At 51.6% G+C, this 1,919-nt stretch overlaps 1 protein-coding gene across 1 annotated transcript; it reads right to left on the bottom strand.

Annotated features, from left to right (window-relative positions):
- Positions 1-6: 6 nt before the first annotated feature.
- On the bottom strand, positions 7-1,864 carry LOC102730324 (melanoma-associated antigen B16-like; the record flags this gene model as incomplete). The annotated part of the gene is made up of 1 exon (XM_081810479.1): positions 7-1,864. A coding segment is annotated over exon 1 (993 nt), but the record flags the coding sequence as incomplete, so codon positions are not given.
- Positions 1,865-1,919: the final 55 nt, after the last annotated feature.

The following is a 1,919-nucleotide window of genomic DNA, read 5'->3' as shown; positions in this document are numbered from 1 at the left end:
AGAACTTGCAGTGGCCACAGAAGCAGAGACAGACCTGGCTGAAATTCTGGCTCGGGCTCTCTCTTCTTCATCTTGCAAAGCCTCCTCATACTGAGATGGGAAAGAACTCGGGTCAGTCCCGTGAAACTTGGCCAGCATCTCCAGGACTTTCATCTTGGTGGTTTCAGCGTGGGCTCTCGGGCCCCACAGGAATTCAAACTGTGCGGGATCCCTGTTGGCCACCTGCCGGTACTCCAGGTACTTTTCCTTGACGAAATCTTTGGTGATGAGCTTCCTGGGCTCCCCAAAGATGGCGTGCTTCCTCCCAGCATATATCCCCGTCAAATTCAGCGCTTCCCAGACCTCCTCTTCAGTGGCACTGTTGCCCTTCATGAAGATCACACCCAGGATAAAGATCAGGATGCCGGTCTTGGGCATGCCCTCTTCACCATCCAGCACCCCATCATAGGTGAGGCCCAATTTGATGAAGAGGCCATAGCAGTGGTTGATGGGATCCACTCTCTTCACATCAAGGCCAAAGACCATCTCCATGTGCTCAGAGGCTCTCAGGAAGATCTCAGTGAAGTGGTCTTCATACTCTTTGATGACAATCTTCATGTCTGCCTTTGTCACTGGCTCTTTCATGTGATACTTGAACAGCATGAAATTGACCAACGAAATCACCTTCTTATCTAGAGCATCTATGGGCACATTCCTGGGGTCAGGCCCAGCCCATGAGGTGCTATCCTCTTCTTGGCTCCTGGAGCCCTCATTCAATTCACTTGATGAGGTGGTTGTGATGGCAATGGAAGATGAGCAGAAACTCTGATGACTCTCAGGGGTACTGGGTTGACCAGCATCAGGAGCCTCCTCTGAATTGCCAGGCATCAGAGGATAAGAGGAGAGATGGGTCTCTTCCAGAGCCTTGGAGACCTGTACAACTTCCATATCTTGGATCTCACTGCAGGTCTGAAAGCACTGATCGTATAAGCACCGTGGATTCTTTTGGTTCTGAAGCATGGTGACTTTTATGAGTGGCAACAGACAGGAGTGAGGACAGGGGAGTGGGCAATGGGGAATCACAGCCTAAGAGGAAGAAGGAGATGTGAATGGCCTCAGCTGCTAAACTCCACTGGGGTGGCTCTGATAAAACTGCCTCCAATGGACTTCTCCCCACAACACTGTTATAGGGCCTCACAGGTCTCCCAACCTCTTGGTTGCTATGTCCCTGAAGAGCAATGAAGGAGGATGTCTGAATGCTCCTGAGGATGCAGCCAGCAAACCCAGGCTGAGAATTCTCAGAGATCGCAGTAAGCACGTGTGGTGGGGCTCTAGACAGCCATTTCTGTTCTGAGGAGGGTGGACCCATCGGTCCTCACTCAGGTTCATTAACTTGGCATTCAGTAGGGCCTGGTGTACCTCCCTTATACTAATATGGGGTGGTCCCCGAAGACCAAAGTCACATCTCCCAAGACAACTGATGGAGGAACCTCCTCCAGAAGGCCTACCTGGGGTTTCCCAGGGCTGACAGCAGGACCTAGACCGTGTGGAGGCTATCTATACTGCTGTTGGTAGTCCCCCCGCCCCCACCCCGGTTCTCACTTAGTTGCCTCACTCTGAATCCAGGCAGGTCCTGGGATCTCTTCATTTGCTGACCTAACATTGTCCCTTCAGAATAAAGCCTCCACCTTCTGATTTCTAGACGGTAATTAGGGCATATGTCTACAGATAGCCTTTCCCATAGCCTCTCAGTGCTGACGACAGTTCAGGGCAGGATTCATTCATCATGATCCCCACTCTCCTGGGGTCAGTGGACCCTCAGTATTCACTCTGGGTTCTTGACTTGGCAACTGGTGGGGTCTCAGGTCTGACCACTCTATGTGATGTCAACTCTTTTGTGTGTAAGAATGCCTCATCTTCGGGCGCCTGGGTGGCTCAGT

This window comes from Leptonychotes weddellii, unplaced genomic scaffold (assembly GCF_054177405.1).
Source record: "Leptonychotes weddellii isolate Sample4059 unplaced genomic scaffold, ASM5417740v2 HiC_scaffold_26737, whole genome shotgun sequence".
Taxonomy (NCBI): Eukaryota; Metazoa; Chordata; class Mammalia; order Carnivora; family Phocidae; genus Leptonychotes; species Leptonychotes weddellii.
This window is presented reverse-complemented; position numbering and strand designations above follow the sequence as displayed.